Source organism: Pelobates fuscus, chromosome 10 (genome assembly GCF_036172605.1).
Source record: "Pelobates fuscus isolate aPelFus1 chromosome 10, aPelFus1.pri, whole genome shotgun sequence".
Classification (NCBI taxonomy): domain Eukaryota; kingdom Metazoa; phylum Chordata; class Amphibia; order Anura; family Pelobatidae; genus Pelobates; species Pelobates fuscus.
The window spans coordinates 19,012,068-19,032,785 of record NC_086326.1 but is presented as its reverse complement, the minus strand read 5'-3'; the positions used below and the strand labels follow the sequence as shown (position 1 = coordinate 19,032,785).

General features: G+C 36.6%; 1 protein-coding gene across 1 annotated transcript in view; it reads right to left on the bottom strand.

Moving 5' to 3' along the window:
* The window catches only part of LOXL4 (lysyl oxidase like 4), a 51,544-nt gene extending 33,766 nt beyond the window's left edge, over positions 1-17,778 (bottom strand). Inside the window, exons 1-4 of the mRNA XM_063435009.1 lie at positions 17,670-17,778; positions 14,789-15,122; positions 10,822-10,991; positions 4,949-5,157 (exon numbers count right to left, since the gene is read on the bottom strand). Coding sequence (XP_063291079.1) covers positions 4,949-5,157; positions 10,822-10,991; positions 14,789-15,071 — 662 coding nt within the window. The 5' untranslated portion in view covers positions 15,072-15,122; positions 17,670-17,778. The remainder of the gene's footprint in view (positions 1-4,948; positions 5,158-10,821; positions 10,992-14,788; positions 15,123-17,669) is intronic.
* Positions 17,779-20,718: the final 2,940 nt, after the last annotated feature.

Sequence of the window (20,718 nt, the reverse complement as noted above, 5' to 3'; positions counted from 1 at the left end):
TAACCAATAACCGATAATTGGCTGATTATATATATATATATATATATATAAAAATATAAATACGACTTGGCCCCAGCAGCACCCTTATAATGTATGCATGTTCAGGTAAGTGCAGCCCTCTTGTGTGCCGGAACCGATGTATGCGGCAAATAAAGTGTGCCCCCACAGGTAGAGTATCATGAATAAAGGATGTGGAGGGAGGGGCATGCAGATCGCCAGAGCAATGACTGTGGTGGGCCAGGGGGGAGTCCCTTATATATGACCATATGCCCCTCTCACAACTCCAGGCAAAGCCTTAACACACATACATACATATATGAGATAAAGGTGGAAAACCGCGCCCAAACAGTGCAAATAATAATTGAAATATATACATACAAGTTATCCTATCATAAGGAGTGTATGGAACCTTCATAAGGAGTGTATGGAACCTTCAATAGAAAGATTTTATATCCATTTGTTTTATTATATATACTTTTTATTTCAAATAAAGTTAAAGTTTTTTTTACTACTTTATTTGCTGTTCCTGATATACCTGAATCCTGACATATATCCTCTGGTGGGGATTATACCACCATATGCTGTACATACTAGAGCAAGATATTTGCTCGGAAATCTGTAAGTAGGATACTTTTCCTTTATTCACATATTGTTTGATAGACATACTATACTATTGGATCCTATTTTTTCCATATATTACTGTGGAGGATTGGATACCGTACTACATCACCACTTGATATCCTGAGACGGGGATTGTACCGTCTAGGCGCTATACGGCAGAGCTCTGAGTAGCTCTGCAAAGTGTGAGTGAGTCTTTTATACGTTTTTTAAACTCTTACTTTGTCTGACATACTGCACTATTATTGTTCTGTACTTTTTCTATTGAAGGTTCCATACACGCCTTATGATAGAATAACTTGTATGTATATATTTCAATTATTATTTGCACTGTTTGGGCGCGGTTTTCCACCTTTATCTCGTTTGTTTTACTATTGTGAGTAGGTATTGGGAATCCCTGCTCGGTTCACTGCTGCCCACCTCTAGTTTATTTAGCGAGCGCCTATTCCCTCTTTTTCTTGTTGTATACATACATATATGTTTTCTACCTGGACCAGTAAGGTGACCTCCACACAGAAATCCCAAACCTGACACTTTCATCATCATTAAACAATAGAACAGTTAAATAACTTTTTATTTGAAGAAAAACTACAATCACATTCATCAAAAATAAAATTAAACACAAACGTCCAACACACTCCTACACACTTTTTTTGCTTCATGCTTGACAATAAATGCTACGGATATTGCAATGAATCGAGGACGAGGGACCTATAATGTAGCCAAATCTATTTTTCTTGAGAACAATTATGAAGCCTGCTCAGATAATTAATGTTCCAGTCTTGCTTAGAGTTATCTACTGCTAGACAGAAATTGACCTGTCTTCGGCAACAGTATTGAAAATGTACATCTTCGTTTTTCTGCTTACTCAGAATTTGGCAGTCACTTCAAATCTGACTGCAGTAAAAATAATAGTAGCTGTTATTTTAATCACACAAAGCCTATTTACAATACACAGTAACAACACGCTGTGTGATGTGGAATAATTTATTTTAAAAACACATCGGTAACCATCTTTTTTTTTTTTTTTTACATGTGATGGACCAGAGTATTTGTGAATGGAGAGTAAGATATATCTCATGCGAACTTTAGTCTAGTTTTGTATTCTGTAACACATCCATCAAATCAATGCTTTAAAGATTAACTTCCAGGATAGAGGACTAAAAATGATTGTGAACGGTGAGAAAAGGATGAGTAAAATCACCAACTATAGCTGACAGGCTGTTGTTTATGAAATGTGAAAGAATGGCAATCCACTTTTAAGCAATTTAAGGGGAAAAGTTTGTGTCAGCTAGAGAGGTGAACTTTGATTTTTAAAAATAGTAATTTTCGGTGATATGTGGCGGTTATGTCTTGGATTGATTGCACTCGTATCAGGATGATTGAGGACTTGCGACTATCCAGAATACTTTAAAGAATGGGGTCTCTTTCTCAGCTCCTGGTTTTTTAAAAGAAGTGCGATATATTACATAAAACTAGTGATCAATGAGAGCAGTGGACAGTTAGAGTAAAAAAAATTATTATTATATATTAAGATAATTTAAAAAAAATATTTACCGTAGTTATGCGAAGGATGAAACCAGATAAGGACTTCTTCTCTATATATATATATATATATATTTATTTTTTTTAAGATCGATTTCCCCGACATGATAACAATTGAATGTAATTTATTTTTCATTAAATGCTTTTGTGTGTTTAGAGTTTTACAACATTTATATAACTGCTTTAAGAAGTTTTGTATTTTAGAGAAAGCATGTAAAGACACCTAATATATTCAGCATTGTTTTCTGGTGGGGGCTCTCGAAAAGGATGTGAAATGTAGAATTTTGGTAAACGTTTGTTTTGTGCTAGTTAGCACAATGCTATATCCCAATGCACAATAAGCATTGCTACGGTCAAAGAAAGCCTAATTGTTTAGCTAGATAAATGCATGTTTACCCATGAAATTCTGACCAGGTTAAAACAACAGATCTTAGACCTTTGTGTAGAAAATGTGGATTATTCCCACTGGGGAGAAAGAGGACATCCTTTGACGGAGAGTCTTCCATATTGGATGACGTTTTAGGATATTGGCTTCACAGAGTGTAGGGGAGATGTCTGGATTTGGACAATTAATAGTTATTATCTATATTATGATTTTGCTTACTTTGAATAAGATCAAATGTATGCATGTGGGTCACGGTATGTATTTTCAATAGCTGTTTTTGACTGCTAATTATGGTCATGGTTGTGCACAAATTAATTTTCTTTTCACTTTGTCTTTTCTAGTTTTTTTGCCCCTTCCCCATCGTTTTGTTTTCCCTTATTGTTGTATTATATATGTTATAAGAAAATATATTGTAGTATAAATTTAAAATCTTTAAATAAAAGAATTTGAAAAGAATTAGATGTAATAAGCCCCTCACACACTGCACATTTCCTAGTGATGCTGTAGCACTCCACATTTTACTCTATAATGTGAAATGCCCCCATGTTCCTTTTAAGTATACAGTCTAAAAATTTAAATCTCGAAGACCGTGAGTTTATTTTTCTCATCACATCTTCACCAGTCAATGCTGTTGGGGGGATTTCTGTGGATCCATCATGGAACCCTCCCGAGAGTTACCTAGCGTTTACAAAGGAAGAAAACATACTTACAAAAGCTACAGGGCCTTGGATAGACAAATTCCTGGAACCCTGCCTTGCTGTCGGATTAGATTTATATTGCAAATTCAGTAGTGGATGAAGTGTTGTTCACTTTGCAGGACTCCAATGGGAGATGGTCGCAGTTTTCGCTCTATTGCAAAGACGACTTATTTTCCATTGCCCTCACCTTTCCCATCCCATTCCCACACTCCCTTCAAATTGTACTTGGATTACAGTTAGATCTAATGCTTGTATTTTTGTTAAATACCCATTGAGTTTTAAAAAGGTAATGGAAAAAAAGAGGTAGATGCTTAGAACACTGCAAAAGTTTTGAAGATGGAGGAGCAATCCTGGAAATACGTTTATTTTTAGGGGGGTTTATTTTGGGCAGAAAGATGTTAAACTCTTTAGAACGTATCTATAGCTCCGTTATTTTGTTTCTCTAAACATACTTGTATTTGTGCTCATTAATATGAAATCTCAGCAAGACATTGTACATCTTCCATGAATGGATAAGAATAAAACATGTCAATGAGTCAATGGTGCGGGAAGGTTTGTTAGAATATACTATACATTTATCAAAATGTTCACTTCTAAAAAGTGGCCTAAAATACTAAAAGTGGGGCAATCACTATGGAAACAAGTGGAATCAGCAGGTGTATTTCATTGGCGACTGCTCCCCTTCATGTTTTTTGCACCACTTTGCAGAAAAGAACACTTTGCTAAATCACCCCACCATGATGTACATAACAGACACCGGTCTTGTTTTTTCCATACCTACTCCATCACATCAGTACCTCTCAAGCGGCCATGAAGTCACCTAATTATATTTGTCAGTACCCTAGCTACGATCCTTAAACGGATAATGTACCTAGAAAGTAGATTATCTGTTCACCTTACACCCAGCTTTTGTACAGTAGGTTTGAATCGCACTTGGAACAAAGGCATCGGAGAACGCTCACCATTCTACAGAAGTCCCCATGCGCTGCTGGTCACAAGTGAACCGGAAATAATTTAATCTCCTCAAAAGACCACATTAATGAAAAAAATTTGACACAAATAAAAACTAACTTGCAAGAATGAGATGAAGTCATAGCCAGCATCCCAGGAATGTTTAGTTAAAACATGTAACATAACATAAAAACCAAAGTAAATTATATATCTTTACCCATAAGAATAGCACTTTAGCCCTATCCAGAAATGAAATATATTCCTTTTTCCCCAACCGCATGCTTTTCCTGTGGGATAGCAATGTATAATCAGACTTTGCTTATGATAGTGGGTTTGCAAAATTGTGGACAATAAACGTGGCATGAAACGGCTCCTATTTTGTTGTGCAATCTCAAACTTGTAATAAAATGTTCCTATAAAGCACCTGACCTACAAAAAAAAAAGCGCCTACGGAGTGTTTTTTGTACATTTAATCCTGTAAAATCCCCAAATTTAAGAACAGCTACTATGTTCAACGTCCGTCCAAGGTTCTCTGCTGAACTAGATATTGTATAATGCAATCTTCAACTGCCTTTGAGTATGATGACTAATAGAACGTCTACTGAACTAAATGCAACTCACACTGCTATATGAAAAATGTAAAAAAAAATATATCTTACAAGCAATTTTAAGAGCTCAAAGAGAGCAAGTCTGATTTGCGAAAGGAAAAACTAAAATAGAAAATAACGTAAATTTATTTGAGAAAGTGTACCTGTAAAATTTGATGTTAGGTTGAACTTCACCTGGAAAACCCAACATTCCACACACAACTCGACTGTTGTTGAGTGTCCAGCCTTGGTCACACACCTGCCTCCACCTCCCATGATGCTTCACTTCAATTATACCTTCAGTGATAGGCATGCTTGCTTTGGCACGTGCTAAAATTGGCTTAATTCGAATTTCCTCAATCTTCTTCGTGTGCTTAAGAAAAATGGTCAAGAAATAATAAAAAAAAAATGTCTGAATGAGGCCTGCAGAACATGGCTAACTGAGATGGGTTAAAAAAGAAGCCACTTAGCAAAAAAGAAAACCCACACACATTCAGGGTTATTTACTTACTTTGAAATATAGAAATTCCTATTAAATTCCCATTTTTTTTTTAGCAATATAGCAGAAATTAAAAATATTGCAGTCTTACAATTTTTTTGTTTATTTCGAATTAACTTTGCATTCAATATAAATTCACAAGTTACAGTTTAGTAAATATCTCTGATAATAAACAGATGAATGAACTTGCAGAAGATAATTGCAATTTAACAGCCAGAATCTAGGTTATGAATTTGTGACTTTATACTAGTCTGCCAGCTGTATGTCTGTTTTGTGGACTTGTCATTTATGTCACACAGGAATGGTCCATGGCCATGGCCACTAGAGGCACCTCCTCGTGCCTAGTGCAGTTTTACTCCGTGAAATGATGCTGGTCATCCTAATGCTTTGCACGAAGATGTCTAGTATCTTCAAACACCCCATAGGAAAACACTGATTCAATGATTTCTTATGGGGAAGCTTTAAAACATTCATAGCGAGCATTACGGAAGAGCATTAGGTCTTACCATCGTCATGCTGCCACGGGAGGAGAAGATATAGCCAGCGCCGAGGGATCATTTTATGTCATATTATGTAGAAGTGGACAAACAGAAACAATGTTTCTCTTTCAACATCTCCAATGCCCTGTGTGCCCTGGCTGTGCCTGGGCAGAATTGGATTGTGATGTCAATTAATAAATCTTTAAAGGAGCATTAGGGTCAGGAATACATGTTTGTGTTCCTGACCCTATATAGTACTAAATCAACCATTCAGGTGACTTGCCATCCTAAGCCCCCGTAGGAGGAATTAAAACTCACCTTATTTCCAGCGCCTCGTGGGTCCGCCGGTGCTGGCACCACCCCTGATCCACCTCGTTAATGACATCATCAGAATTGCCAATTTTTTGCCAATCCAATGATTCCTGAGAGGGAAAGCATTGGATTGGCTAAAATCGGCAAAGAGGCAGGATGGGGTCGGGGCCAAACGTCGGTTTGGCCAATCAGACCCTTCTTCATAGAGATGCATTGAATCAATGGATCTCTATGAGGAAAATTCAGCATCCCCATGCAGAGCATGGAGATGCTAAACAGCACTGCTGTCTACTGTGCAGCACTGCCCCAGGAAGCACCTCCGGTGGCTGAGGAGTGTCCTCTTGGAGGTGTCCCTAGGGGCAACGTAAACACTGCCTTTTCTCTGAAAAAAGAAAAAACCTGAAGGCAATGATTATACTTACCAGAATAACTACATTAAGCTGTAGCTGTTGTGGTGACTATAGTGTCCCTTTAACCCCTTAAGGACCAAACTTCTGGAATAAAAGGGAATCATGACGTGTCACACACGTCATGTGTCCTTAAGGGGTTAATGTATATTTAAAAGACAATAGTACATCATATGAAAGAGATACAGTTATAGGTATTTCCAATGTCTTATTCAATGAGTGACACTTCCCATTTAAGCATTATATGTACATGTGTTAGAAAATCCCTATGTTTAGCTGATGCTGTAATATATCTTGTTACGATTGTTATATTGTTTAACATGCACTAATTCAAGGTTATGTTTTTACATGTGAGATAAGAATGTTTTGCTAATCTAGTAATGACTCCAAACACCAAATTGCAGTGAGGTGAATCTTAGATGAAGTCACCTGGGGATAAAGCTGGCAAACTATGCCACAAGCTCAGAACTCCAATAGGGTTAGGTATAGTGCAATGGTGTAAAAAAACAAAAAAAAACCATGTAGGCATTTTGAATAATGGAATGTGGAATTCTCTGCCTGAAGAGGTGGTTTTATCAGAGTCTGTTTAAACAGCAAAAACATACTATTCAGGGATATCATTTTTAATTATTGGGGTAATAGCTTCCTGATCCAAAGAGAGACCTGACTGCCATTCTGGGGTCAAGAAGAATTTTATTTTCCTAGTTTGTTGCAAAATTGGAGATTGCTTCAAACGGTGTTTTTTGCCTTCCTTTGGATCAACAGAAAAACAGATGCGAGAAAGGCTGAACCTTGTGGACCCAGGTCTCTTTTTAGCCTCCATAACTATGAAAATGGGTGCACTTACTAGTAGGGTCACTTAACGAAGTTATAATGATATTAAGAAGGCGTCTCAGGGCTCATTTGACACACCCACATCACAGAGGGTGAACTTAAGAAAGCCAGGGAGAAAACAGGATAGTTACAGGGTTTTTAACTAAAGTTTGAACTGTTGGCAATTCTAAGTGAAATCAAATTTTAGCAAAAACTGAATACTTAATTGATGAATTTTTTAGATTGGAAATAGTGGCCTTACATTTAACGTTCAATTTTAATTCTTGGCACTTTACAATAACCATATTTATTCACTAAATTATGGGAAAAGTAGTTAAACATTCAAACCTATCAATTATATCTCAATTCATTGACAGAGAATGTCAGCTAATGCTCTCAGCCAATTAATTCCATCCAAATACGGGACCACTGGTGGGACTGTTGTCATGCAATATGGAAGTAGGAACTTCCGTTTTAACAATATCCGAAGCCCAGATTGTAAACATGCAAAGAATGAGTGAAAACAACAATTGTGTGATGTCACCAAGGTCTGCCAGAACCAGAACCACAACAGAGCACTGTAGTGTTTATAGCACTTAGCTAAAGGGAACACCAACAATCTGTCCTGTGTATATCTGCACAGTTTAAACTCGCAATGTAAAATAAAAACAAATAGATTTCAAGCTATATAAAGTACTCTAAAGAATGTATGGATATAAAACTAATTAAAAGGTCTGTTTTATGAATGTGTCTTTTTTTCAAAATCCCATTTTTATCATTTTTTTCTTCACATTAAGTCTTATCTATTGACATGCTGCCCTAATAATCTGAAGTTGAAAATGCGGGCATTGCCAAATTGTTTTGTAAATGTGCAATTTGTTAGTATTGGCTCTCTAATAGGTTCTCCCGTCTATAGAAATACATATCCAGTTGTCTCCTTTCATTTTTTTTTCTTCCTTCACTCTCTCCGTCAATACTCTTCCTTTTTATCATTCGTCTTATCCTAGTTTATTTCTGTTATTTTGTTTATTTTGTTTCCAGTTCTCTTGAAAATTGCATTTTTGTACACTGTGTGATGTTATATGCTCGCTTTGTGGGACTCAAATCCTTCAACAAAACACACATTTAAAAAAGGCTTGGCATTTGCTTGCTCTGCTTCTTACTGTTGCAAGGATAACGGCATTTTAAAGAAATTACATGAGCTACAGGAAGATAAATGATGAAAAATAAGTGTATTTTGGTAAATCCAAAGCATTCTGATTGGTTGCCTGGTGGTTTAAATAAATCAGAAAATAGCTTGAATTTAAAAACTGTTAGGGAACAGGAAATCCACAAATTAGAATGAATTATTGCCGATATCCTATAAAATGCAGAATTCTTGAAGCAATAAAAGAAATCAAAAATACACATTGTATTTTTTTTTTGTTAAATGTCCGCTTCTAAATGTTGCTGCATGGAAGATGGTGGCAGCCTTACAGCTCCACATTAATGATAATCATCATGGCTGTACCTGGTGCTGTACTGACCTAGAGTACAGCAGAGTACTTTGTGTAGTCTGTTTAGGGATAGTTAGGGGTTGTTACAGCCTTTTAGAGATAGGAGGGAAGGTTTGTAAATGTCTGCTTCAAAATGCCATGGACTTTAAAATGTATCACTCTCCATCAGACTTCACTTCAGGCTAAGAAACATGGAACACATGGAGCTCGATTTGGCATCACTGAAGGGTTTAACAGTGATTTGGTACAGCTGGTTCTGGCTAACCTGTACAAATGTTTTATCCAGATACTGAGAAAGTTACACATCTTTATTATTACACCAGAGAAGCTCAGAATATATCTCTTTAGTAATAGCAGGAGTAATTCATAGGCCTAGTCGAATTGATAAATGCCTTTTAATAATACATCTGGTTTTGGACAGGCAACAAAAACGTGTTTGTTTTTTAATTCAAATTATTTTTGAGATGAGCATTTTGAATATTTTCAAGTTCCTTCAAGAGAGTGTTTGTTTTCTTAGAATAAACATTTACAGTTTTGTGGTTTGGGGAAAAAATGCAAGGCTTCAATTTACACAAACACTCATTTTGTCATTACAGACATACATTGGTCAGACGTGTTCTGTATGTTTGGCACATCAAGTTTAAAATATATAATTTAGCATTATTTATGTCAATTATATGTGATAGTTTTTAGGGATAAGCGGATAAAAAGTTTGTTTTTTTTAAATGTAGTTTCTATTCAAGTTAACATTAGAACAGCAATGCGCACACATTAGATTTTATTGTCTACGTGTTAAATTTACCAGTTAGTAAATTGTAATATTGATACCATTCTTAGAAGGTATTGTAAGTTAGTTGGAATTACCATATTGAATTCTCCTGTTACAGACATGCAGTATTTAATGGGACAGTAAAGGCACCAATAGACTCAGTAGTGTTTCACTCAGACAGACAGTAGATGGGCTTCCTGGTTGTGATCCTGCAAATATTGCAGGGTCAATGATCAGAGTCTTCATGCTCTCTGTGAAGATGCTAAATGCCCCCCATAGAGATGAATGAAGTCAATTTTTCTTCTTATTGGATTGGCCCTACTTTGGAAGCATATCAAGGATCACTGAAGCATCCCTTATGATGCGGTCACCCTGAATTCAATGTCACTACATCAATCTATAAATAGAGTGACATCTGTAACTCCATTCCTATAATCCACAGACAAAGCATATTATGCTTGTAGTTGCTGTTGTTACAGCAAGACTACAAACACATTTGCTCTGCTAGCTGTTAAGGCGAGTTGGGAAATAACTCAGAGGAAGGTTCTCCTGCTCTCACCTTTTAGTCAGTACTTGGCACATGAGCTATTTCATTGTCAAAGTTCTACATTCCAAGAATTGACTGACAGGTGAGGGAAAATGTAAAGCTCTTAAAAGGAACACCAATTTATGTTAGGTATAACAGGTGTCCTTTAATATCATGACACATATATTTTATAGATTGTAGTAAATATATAATGTGAACATTTAGTATATTTTAAGATATTGGAGTTCTTCCTGTTCTAGGATTGCAGTAACTGGCTATATCATTGGATTGGGATGACTACACTATGGCACTCCAACTAATATAGACTAAATTAAGCATCATATGAGGCCTATTCCATACTGGCCGGAAAGCCAAAGGTTACCAAATATTGCCAACGTTGTTATTTAAAAAAAAAAAAAAAAATGAGTTCCATTTCTTTTAAATCATTAATTAAATACTATTTCTGCTGCACTACCTCCACCCACAATTGTTTAGCTTTCGCCGAATGACAATTCCTAAAATTATATTTGGGCAGTCTGAGTGTCTAAAAAACATGTTGTCCAAAAAACAGCTACTGGGCAGTAGAAGACAGCCAAGGTCTTGAAAGGACAGCAGAACTGCTACGCAGGATGAGACAGTAAGGAAGAATTACTGAGTGAAACAAATACAATGTTCCATCTGCTGACATAAATAGAATGTAACCAGACATAGAAACCTTGGTTAGTTTAATTGTTACCTGGGCAGTAAGTGTCAGTGGCTGCTCAGAGGCACGCAGTCTGCTTGTTGAACAAAGTATGCCAACATCTTCCGAGTGTTTGCAGTCAGTGACACCCCAGCCGTTAGATTCACATTCTGCCAGGGAACTCTCTGCTCCTGAACAGCGGATATTATCCAGCCAGATGGGACCTGTGAAAGCCAGTAATAATGTGTAAATGTGTATATATGTGACTCTCCCCTTTAACACGACAAGAATGCATCTTTTCAATGAGGACTCTCCATACAGGAGCATACAGTATAGTTTTATATTAAATACAATACCCATATACAAGTTGTAATATACACACATTAAATGTTAAAATTGTGTGTAATCACCCAAAAAATTTTTTTTTTTTTTTTTTAAACTACTATATTGGATTAGCCGTCAGGTGTCATTTAAAGGGAATATACAATTATACAAAAAAAAAATAAAAAATCTAAAGATTTCTTTGACCAAGACACATATTTTACGCAGTTTGGGCTAAATTTGTAAAGAAACAGGTTAGCAGACTCCGTGCCAAAATACCAGGTTGCATACTGGATGACGGCACACCAGACCACACCGTTAATAGAAAGAATTAAAGAAGAAAGAGGACTTTGGTTTTCATTACTTGGCATATTCTCCGTAAAAAAAAAAAAAAAAAAATCAGAAAAAAACAAACCACATACTAAAAACATAATATATCAGAGGCAGTTTTGTCTCTGATATATTATGTTTTTAGTATGTGGTTTGTTTTTTTCTATGATATCGTATGTAAGTTGCCTATACTGGTACAGCAAATACATCATGTTCTTCACTTGACACAGGTCCTGCCAGGGCTATTAAAATCTGCAGACCAGGCAGGAAGTCATGTCATAATACGCCTTCTTCAATATGATAGAACCTAAATTCAGATTGCAGGTTTTCGACCTTCCATAGCTATTGTGTTTCAACATTAAGAATGTGCGAATGTGGTCCACCACAGTCAGTCCAGACAGCTGGGTTTTTCCTGCTATACATCACACGTAACATTCCAATACAAAAGATCTGCAGTCCATTTTCTCCGAGAAGTAAACCGTGTTCTTGTTTAACTCTTTACAAGTATCAACAGCTACAACTATGAACTTTGAACATGGCATACAGAATTTCGAAATGTTCAAAAAGTGAAAAATTTTTACTCGCCACTACAATACAACCTCAGAGAATGCATACACAGTTCTCTGCCTACATATGACCTCTGCACTATCAGGTAGATCCTAGTATGTAGGTGCTGGTGCACTTTAGATCTGTAACTTTTAGTTCTAACCTGACAAAATCTGAGGAAATAGGAAAAAAATAATATAGTGGCAACTCTTCAGTTACACAATTGCAAGCAATTTGCCTAGCACAATGTATTGATTGAATTGTATCCATGTAGCCCAGGATCTATAAGGTAAGTCACATGTTTTAGGGGATTAGTGCATTATTAAATTCACTGGGATTATTACTTATATTCCAAGTGTCCTACAGATCCAATAGGAGAAAGGAACTTGCTGTTGATCTCTATCCCTTGTAAATCTCTTAGCCTTTCTGAGACGTGTGTAAGCAGGTTTTTTATTGCAACCTTTAGAGCAGTCATTGTGTTGAAGGCTGTGCAAGTAGTGGCGAGTGCTGGCCAGCAGATTTATACAATTTCTGATGAGTTTTAAACTGCTGAGCCCTCTCCTACTGTTTAAACATCAAAGTAGCCACCCTGGCCTGGTCCACTCTCAGAATGTATTTCCTTCCTGACACTATAATAGTGAAACAGGAAGTGCAGTCCACCCAATGTTAGAATAAGTTGCTGATTTCAAACAGCACTGAAGATCCTCACAGCTTGTGGAGGGGTCCATGTCGTGGCTGGGTTAGTGGCCACGGATTTCCACTTATATTTAACAATTGGAGCACAAATTAACTACAGTACACAGACATATGCAACTCTACTTGCTGGGGACCAGTTAGCACAAAAACTGAGCCCTGGTCATCCTCGAGCATGTCCTTTTCTCCAACAGATTACTGTAGATGAGCAGATCTGTCTTACATTGGTTCCTTGATGAGCAGATCTGTCTTACATTGGTTCCTTGATGAGCAGATCTGTCTTACATTGGTTCCTTGATGAGCAGATCTGTCTTACATTGGTTCCTTGATGAGCAGATCTGTCTTACATTGGTTCCTTGATGAGCAGATCTGTCTTACATTGGTTCCTTGATGAGCAGATCTGTCTTACATTGGTTCCTTGATGAGCAGATCTGTCTTACATTGGTTCCTTGATGAACATGCTATACTAGTGACCGTAGGGGAAGTGGTTGATCTCCTGCCACTTCAAGGTAGACCACTAGGGATTAGCATCTCACCATGCACAGGAAATAACATTACCAAAAAAGTTCAAGAACTGATTTAAATACAAAAAACACACTTGCCACGATAACATGTGTGTATATACAGTATATATGTCCAAAGTTACCTATAACACCATAATAATACAACTTGGAAATTAAGTCACTTATCATCATAACTGTCCCATTTACATTTCTGGATTGAAGACATCAGTAACAATGATTGTTTCCCAATGTGGTTTCCTAGACACCAATAAGAAAATAAAAAATACAATGCGCAGCCCACTGGTGAAACCTTAACTTATTGGAACACCTGCCTAAACACAAACATTTCGGCACCGCTGTCTGTTTATGAATGCAACAATGCCCTTTCCTAGATACCAGTGTCCTACACCCTCTAGCATCTAGAAATGTGTATCCAATTATTATATACTATACACAGAAATAAACAATTTACCAGTGAAAATGGTCTCAAAACACATACACTATAGGTCAGGGAACAAAAGTAATAATATTTTGTTTCTGAGTCTGTAACGAAAAAAAAAAAGAGCATAGTTGAGGAATTAACGAATAGCTTGTAAAGTATTTCTCTGTCTTATGGTATTATAGGATATTGCTGTCCTAAGGACCATTAGCATTTACGGCTCTCCTGATGATTGTTTTATTTCCTGAAATGTGTTTTTATGAACTTGAATAGTTTTTACACTGTTATTCCATCCCCCACCTATCCAGTCTACAAAGTTCACAATATGACTGCTCTCAGTGATGCGATGCACTCTCAACTGATATCAATCAACTTCACATCTCCTGTGTGTCTTCATCTATTAGCATTCTGGATAGCAAGAGGTAGAATGTCAGCACATAGGCTGCAGAACATATGGTAGGGGGGAATGGTTTGGCCAAGTACAATTGTCCAATTGTAAAAAAACAAAAAAACTAAAATTAGTTTGGGTGGTCTGAAATGTGTTTATACAGTGTTTCAATTCAGACAAATTTTGTCCATTCAATTATTTTTGGAAAAATGACTTGAACGAACCAAAAGGGTGCTGCCTCTTAAATATTAATCATCTTTTTTTCCTTCATTTTGCTTTTGGCACCACGGATAGAACTTATATATAACAAACAAAATAGTTAATCCATTGTCAGTTTTGTTTGCTTTGTGATTTGTCCATATGCCATTTCAGATTTACAGAATTCAGAAGATCCGCCGATTGGCAAACTTTCTTTGCCGGTCATTAATAACATTGGGGTAGCTAACAATGGAGTAGACGGTCACATTTCATGAACACATTTTACACAAGTATTGTCTTTTCATTACATTAAAAGGTAAATTAAAAATATACTGGAGCAAAGTAGTAAATGACCGGGTGCTATGCCAAGACTGCTCCCAGATGGCACTTCATTCCCTCGAGGTTGACCATAGCGTCATGCTTTTATATGCATTGCTCCCATTAGTGTAACATTCTGGGTACACCACTGTCTAATGGTCAACAGTAAAAACATCTATATGTTTAATTAAATATTGAAATGCCATAATATAAACACCGAAAATGGCATATAATCCAATGCATTATCACAGGTGTTCTTTTGAAGAAAGCCGTTCTAATATTTACCTGCTCCTTGTCCATACTTGGCACTGTGGGCCCAATTCATAGCCAGCTCATACCCCATTTGCTTGCAGGCCACATGAGCTACTTCAATGTTGAAGTCATCATCACAGGCTGTGCCCCATTGACCATTGTAGAGAACTTCTAGACGTCCTTCATTGGGAACTCTTGTCCCGGCCAAACGTAACTGGATTTGCGGTGCTCCAGCCTGGCGCTGCTGCCAACATAGGTCAATCAAACATGAAAGTGACGTAATAAATAAACAGAGGATGGGCTTGGAGGCGGTCATGGTTCCACGTCACGAAGGAATGCAGAGGTTAAATAAATGCTGATATTACACCTATTCGTAGAAGAAAAGACAATTTCTATTATTATAGTATTTGGAACATTACATTGACATATAGAAATGCAACATATGGTAATGTGTGCAAAATATGGGAGTGTCTAGTTATAATCATGTTTAAATATTACTTTCCAATTAAGGATCTTATGTTACGTTAATAAAAAGTAATTAGATGCCCAACTTTGAAGGGTGTGTTTCTAAATTAAAACCTGTTGACTTGTTTTATACGTTTGTTACTATAAGGGAATTTTATAGTAACGATAAACAGGAAACTTTGGAAAAAACTGCTAAGTGTTTATAGGAGATCATTCACACCGTAAAGATTAACTTAAATCATTTTTACATTGTTGTGGTTCTGCTTGCAAAAACATGGGTTTTGTGTTCGCTTGTTTTTAAAAGTTAAACCAAAATAGACATCTGTTTCTATGTTTCAATGGTGGGGATTTTTTTTTTTTTATTATTTTTTTTCAATTTAACAAAATGTAACAGTTTCTTCCTCAAATGATCAGTAACTACATATCTCACATTATCCAGAGGAATTCAGTCATAGGAGGAAGGGTCCACCTTAGCCCAATATTTGCTGTAAAACCCAGCTGGCTGAGGATGATATGAATTTGAGTTTACCACAGCCAAAGTGCTCAGCCTTTAAACTGGGCTCCATGTTACAAGTCATTTACAAATTGAAGAGAAAATAATTGTTAATGTCTTGTTCATACGGGGCCCCCCCTGTACAATAACCAGTTTATGGAAGACATAAAACATATATGGTTATTTAAGTATCTCAGATGCAGTATAGCTTAGCAAAGCAAGGTTGCAGAGAGATTTAGTGTCCATTCCATTGATCACTCAGTATGTGGGTAGCAGTAGAGTTAATGAGATAATGTTGTCAAGGATACAGCAGTCAAAGCTCAGAGTAAGAGATGCACTGACATGTGAAACTGGTAGACCCAGCACTCCATTGACATGCATTGCTGAGGCATGGGCTTACTCTATGCAAGTAAATATAATAGCAATAAAATTGACAACACGCTGTACAGTTTAAATGTGCCTTATGCACTAGCGTGAGAGGGACTTTAAATAACTCCGCAAGGAAGGTTGCCTTTGCAATTAAGAAGGATTTAAAAACCTAGATTTCTCATAGCAATATTAAATATAAAGCCATACAAATATATCAATCTGGAAGACAAGCCTTTAAAACAAAATGCTTGATTGCGGATTACAGAGACTTTAAAATATGTTACTTTTGTATTTTATTGAAAACCTTCAATACAAAATTGAAACGTGAAACAAATAATTTATGTTTATTTTTTTATTATTAAAAAATAAACTGTGCAATATAACCTTTGATGTCTGCACATCAACCAATCTCCTTAGATTCCTAAGGCAGGACAATGTCCAAACAAAATCTTACTTGGGTGTCCATTAGAACCCTGGAGACAGACAAGGGTGCATACTCAACATCTACCAATAGGTTACTGGGAAGTAGTTGCAACTGGTGACTGTGGTTTGATCTGCCATTTGAAGTTTGCTATACACTAGCCTCCTATTGCCAGCAGTATCACTATAATAATTCTATGTATCAGGTTGCAATATGTGTAGATCTCCACTTGCAAGCTGACTGTAGATAGAACACAAAGATTCTTTGAATCACTTCTTTTCAGACTCTTTGCAAACACCATACAGGTCATCTGATGTATTTATTTAGCCCGGAGCCTTATTTTAACTTTGTGCTACTCATATTTTCCCCTCGAACCTACATTAGTCAAATGAGACAGGTTTGGGAAACATCAATTGCAAAGTGTAGCCATTCTATATATTCACAGGATTAATCACTTAAGTGAGAATTCAAACTGAATCCAAAGCGGATTTTAAATTTAAGGCCAAACTAGAAGAACTGAAGGCATCGCTGATTACATTTTTCCAGCTCGGCTTTTTTTACCTTGAATTTGAAATTCTATTTGAATTCTAACTCTAGTGATTGATTCTGCCAGTAAACAGGTTAATGCATTTGAATAAATGATTTGAAACAAACAGTGTTTCATTCTATCAGGGAGCTAATAACAAATTGCCATGATGCGGTTTTATTTCATGATTTAATCACCAGTCCCAAGAATAAATTAAATCTAAAGTTGTTTATCAACATAACTTATGCACAGCAATGCAAGGTTGAAGAACGCATGAACATGCATATTAATTTCTTCTTTTTTAATTTCATTTACTGAATCATACAAATGTATAAAAGGTATCAAATTGGGCTACAAGTATCTTCTTATTAGCACAATTTGTAGCCATATATTCAGATGAAAATCATTACAATCCCCTTCCCTCTCATAAACCTACATCAGTATTCCTGTTTGTACCTTTGAATATTAAAGTTTGTGAAATATTTCTCTGTAAGCAGTGAAAATATGAGGATCACATAGAATATTTGCTACAGATTATTAAAATAAAAAAAGGTTTGTGATTAAGTTATATCACCATTTGAATTATTAAATAAAAAAAAAATAAAAAAAAGGACTAAAAATGCTAAAAATGTTAACTCACCAGAAAGTGGTTAGAAGCAGCTGAGTAGCTCAGTGAGATTCTTGTTCCCAGCCAAAATTCTAGCTTCTCTCCTCTTCCCCAAATATACACTCTCACAGCCAGCGATGACTGGCTGGCTTTCAGTGAGAGGTTTGTTCCTACAGCTTCAGTGTACAGTTTGGTGCCCTCCTATTTAACTCAAGGTAGAGAGTCAGATGTTCCAGTGATGATCATACTGCAACCTCTTATTGCCCCCTCAAGGTCAAAATTCCTATAACAAATGCATTTTACTGGTAAAGTGAATTTAGGACCAAATCATTAAAACACTTTATGTTTGATTTTCTCTGATGTTCAGATGCCAATTTGCATCTAAAATTATATAGATTATTTTTTTATGTATTATTATTATTGGTATTTATACAGTGCCAACATATTCCACAGTACTTTACAATATTATAAAAGGGGAGCATTTAACAATAAATGAGACGATTACAAACTGTTACAGTAATAATAGTTTGATGAGGACTCTGCTCGAACGCGTTTACAATCTGGAGGTAATCTTTTCCTCATTGAATAAATGTAAACATGTGTGAACTATATTAATTTTCAAGTCTTCTTGCGGGTAGATTTCTAGATACATTTAATTTATTAAAAGGCCCATTAAAGTCATCTTGACCCCTTCATCTCAATGATGTGGTCTGGAAGCATTGGTCCTGTCGTTTTCTAGAAACTACAATGTTTACATACATTGCATTAATAAACAGGAGGCGCATTCTCCTCCAGAGCAGAGTGAAACAATTGTCCGACTAGTTCAGAGGTGAATCACACAAGTGCCTTGCATTGGGAGAGAATGTGCGATTCCTACAGAAAGGGAGATGAAACAGGATTGCAAATCGTCGCAATATAGTAAGAACACTATGCTGGTGACTTAACATGGTAGACAGGACTCCAACAGATACATCTCAAAAACATTATCACTAGCTGTATCTAGGACTAAAAATTTCCCAAATCTACTATTTGTAATATTTCATTTTACTACAATAAACGGTTTACGGAATAAACCCCTGACCGTACAGGTCAAATTCCCAATAATGGCAATGTTATTTGGCTCATAGATTAAGTGAGAGAAAGTCACAGATCATCAAGTGATAAATGAGCAAGAGAGGGATAAACAGGAGGAGCCGTAAAACAATAAATGATATCTTCTAAATGTATTAAAATAATATAGATATAGGGTTTTTTCTACCGCTCCTTTTCTACCCCCCTCTATAGCCAACTTCTCACTTGATTTGTGAATAAAACCATTCAGTGACTGCCCCATACCCATCAATAATCTTCTTTCCAATCAGTCATCTCTCTTTCGGTGCCATGGGTGTAAGTCAGAATCAATCAATACGACATGCTCGACAATTGCGAGTTTCATTGGGTTCATGATTCGGCTACATTTCGAACCAGTGTATGAGGATTCGGAAAATCACCAGGTCGGCCCAAATTTGGATGAATTTCCGTTCGTAATGTAATGAAGTCTTGCAAAGAGACCAGGTGTAGGCAACCATTGGCACTCCAGATATTGTGGACTACATTAGCCATATTGCTTGGGAAGCATCAGTGGAGATATAGTTCACAACATCTAAAGTGCAGAGCGTTGCCTGCCTCTGAAACAGTCTAAAGTGCTGGTTAGCTGCATATAAGCCCAGAGATGTGCCCACAGACAGTGGTGGAACTACCACATGTGGGGGAGGGGGGGGGGCAGGGCAATTTTCGCACCAGGGCCCTGTGGTTTCTAGTTGCGCCTCTGCTCACAGACCGTCATTCCCTTTCTCTGTTGACTAGAATGCAGCTCAACACTTTGGAGCCATACATGCTCCTGTACATAGTGTGTATGTGGTTAGAGCTGCATTACAGCCCCTTATGCAGAAGGGCTAATGTGTGCATCAGTGGAATAATCTGTTTCTCCTCTGGGTAATCATCACCAGAGTGTATGGGAAGATACATGAGGCTTTATTCTATAAGACTAATTTTACGCCAATCCCATGTATACAGAGGGCTTGTGATGGAACATATTAATTAGGTTGTAAAAATGCACTACAGGAAGAAATGCACCTTTATTAGAGAAACTCAGGGTATTTTAAACACATTATAGTTTAAACAGTAAACACACCACACGTCACATGCATCCAAAGTTGTCCTCTATTGTTCCCAGATTGCATGGTTTGATAGTTTATTGTGTGCAGATCACACATTTTAATACATACGCTGGGCATCAAATTCAATATAATGCTGTCTTTATGCCATTTTTCTTTAATAACTCAGCTTCCCGATGGAGCTCCCTCAAGTTCTAGGTATTGTTAGATCTCTCTCTTTCTGGGCAGGAGTGACTAGCACAGAGGACAACTTCTGGCAAAGAACAGGATTAATCTTACATCGATGCAAAAGCAGGGAAATACGTATTTTCTTGGAGGAAACCTGTTAAATAATCAAATCAAATAAGAATCGTAGTCTGTTGAGTAGCTCAAGAGAGCAGAATATATTTGTCAAAGTAGAGAAAAGGAAAATGTTGTGAACTATTGTTTGCATCGGTTGGAGGAACATCTGAGTAAACACAAAGCTGCGGTCTTCATTTTTCTTTGGGTTCTGCTTTCAAATGATTAGGTGTTTGCGCCAAGAGACATACAAATCACGCACCTAACAACTAATGTATAATCAGCAAAGGCTTCAAGGACAGATTTCTATTACCTGCAGTCTAAATGGGAGCAGGAATGAGAAGCACAGGCGTCACGGTTTTATATCTGTGTTTGGTTTTTTTAAATTAAAAAGAGAATGTATGGATGTGACAAGTTATTAAAGTTTAATGGCACAGATAACAAACAATTTCACAGCACTCACATGGTAAAAGTGTTCTTATATAAACAATAATGCCCTTGTCTATTTGGACAAGCTAATCCTGGTCTCTGTATAAAAACGTCTGTTTAAGGTCTATTTATTTATTTATTTATTTATTTTCCTTAAAAAGGAAGGGGGGGGGGGTTAAAAAATATAAATAAAAATAAAAGCTTCGAAATCGGCTGTC